We start from the raw sequence: 1,578 nt of genomic DNA, 5'->3' as shown, positions 1-1,578 counted from the left end.
AGTTTGCTTCCGTTTGTGGCCTGGCGAGGGAGGAATCGGTGGGGATGGGACGGGACTTCTAATTTAACTGTGTGTGTGGGGGGGATGCTGGTGCTAGTAGTAGTAGTAGTAGTAGTAGTAGTAGTAGTAGTAGTAGCAGGGGCAGCAGCAGCGGCTATTTAAACAATGTGGATGGTTAATGGGTCGGATGGGTGCTGATGAAGGAGCAAAAACGCCTGAAGTATGGCATATACATCCACTACCCACTTTCCATCTTCGATTTCATTTTTGTCCAACAAAATCAGTGCTGGCCATAATTTCTATAGAAAATCTGTAGAGATAACCTTAAAAAGTGATCTTATATCATTATATAGCATATATACTGTATGGAATATCATATTGTGTGTCATACCGTAAATCATATCACATATAATAGATTGTTTCATTCTTTTCAGGATCTCGGAAGATTTACGATGTGTCTTTGGTCTGCTTCTTTCGGAACAAGATTTACACCAATACCAAACACATACGTGCAGACAACTGCACCGACTGCACATGTATGGTAAGTTTCTAGAGTAGTGTAGTGGGTGCTTTTCTTGTGATGCCAGCACCGTGTAACTGACAAGACACAGAAAAGACGAATTATTGATGCACAGTACCGCAGATGTCGAGAGAAAAAAAAACGATGAGCATGCTCTTGACTGAGGAGCTGCGGATCTGTTGTCTGCGTTTGAAGCACCCGTGCCACTCGAAACATTACGTACGACCCTTGCTATACGCACCCCACACACGCGTTAATATCGAGCAGTGAGAATGAAGGCTCAACACCGCATTGGTGGTTAGATATACTTTATTAGTTGTTGAACAAGGCTACCAATGGTTTCATGCTGAGAATTTGCGACAATTATCTACCTTAGTAGTATATTATGTTTATTAAACGAAACACGGTGTCTCTACCAGCAATAAACATAATCAAAATCTATTTCAAAACACGATGACAACCAAATCCTGCCAGTGATTTCTATGATGATAAAAGCCTCGATTAACAACCAGCCGTTCTCTCTATCTTCTATTTCGAATCTCTCGTTGCAGGAAGGCACAATGGTATGTACCAGTCCGACATGTCCGGTCCTTATATGTCCAGTGGAGCAACAGTACACAACGCCGGGCAGCTGCTGTCCTAAATGTAAAGTGAAACCCAGGAAGGAATGTCGCTATAATGGACAAATACAAATGGTAAGAAACAATTGTTGTTTTGGTCAGCCCGATGCTACAGTAGAAGACACTTGCCCAAGGTGTCACGCAGTGGGACTGAACCCGGGACCATGTGGTTGGCAAGCAATCAGCCACGCCTGTGCCTTCGTTAATTTTATTCTATTCCTTTATTTTGTTTTGTGTTTGGCTTTTGTTCTTCAGCATGGAGACGAATGGCAGCGAGACGTGTGTACGGAGTGCGAGTGCAGAGACGGACACGTGCATTGCACCATGGAGGAATGTAACAACACGCTGAAGTGCCCAAAAGTAAGTATTTGACTCTCTCACTTGTTTGATTGGCGACTTGCGGCTCTGCAGAGTGGTTGGCATTGAGAAGGGCATCCA

The 1,578-nt window shown here is 43.6% G+C and overlaps 1 protein-coding gene across 1 annotated transcript in view; it reads left to right on the top strand.

Annotated features, from left to right (window-relative positions):
• LOC106867799 (cysteine-rich motor neuron 1 protein) overlaps positions 1-1,512 on the top strand; it is a 7,133-nt gene extending 5,621 nt beyond the window's left edge. Inside the window, exons 2-4 of the mRNA XM_052977173.1 lie at positions 435-541; positions 1,072-1,215; positions 1,396-1,512. Of these exons, the coding sequence (XP_052833133.1) occupies positions 435-541; positions 1,072-1,215; positions 1,396-1,512 (368 nt within the window). The remainder of the gene's footprint in view (positions 1-434; positions 542-1,071; positions 1,216-1,395) is intronic.
• The last annotated feature ends 66 nt before the right edge of the window (positions 1,513-1,578 follow it).

The sequence above is a fragment of the Octopus bimaculoides genome, chromosome 27 (assembly GCF_001194135.2).
Source record: "Octopus bimaculoides isolate UCB-OBI-ISO-001 chromosome 27, ASM119413v2, whole genome shotgun sequence".
Lineage (NCBI taxonomy): Eukaryota > Metazoa > Mollusca > Cephalopoda > Octopoda > Octopodidae > Octopus > Octopus bimaculoides.
This window is presented reverse-complemented; position numbering and strand designations above follow the sequence as displayed.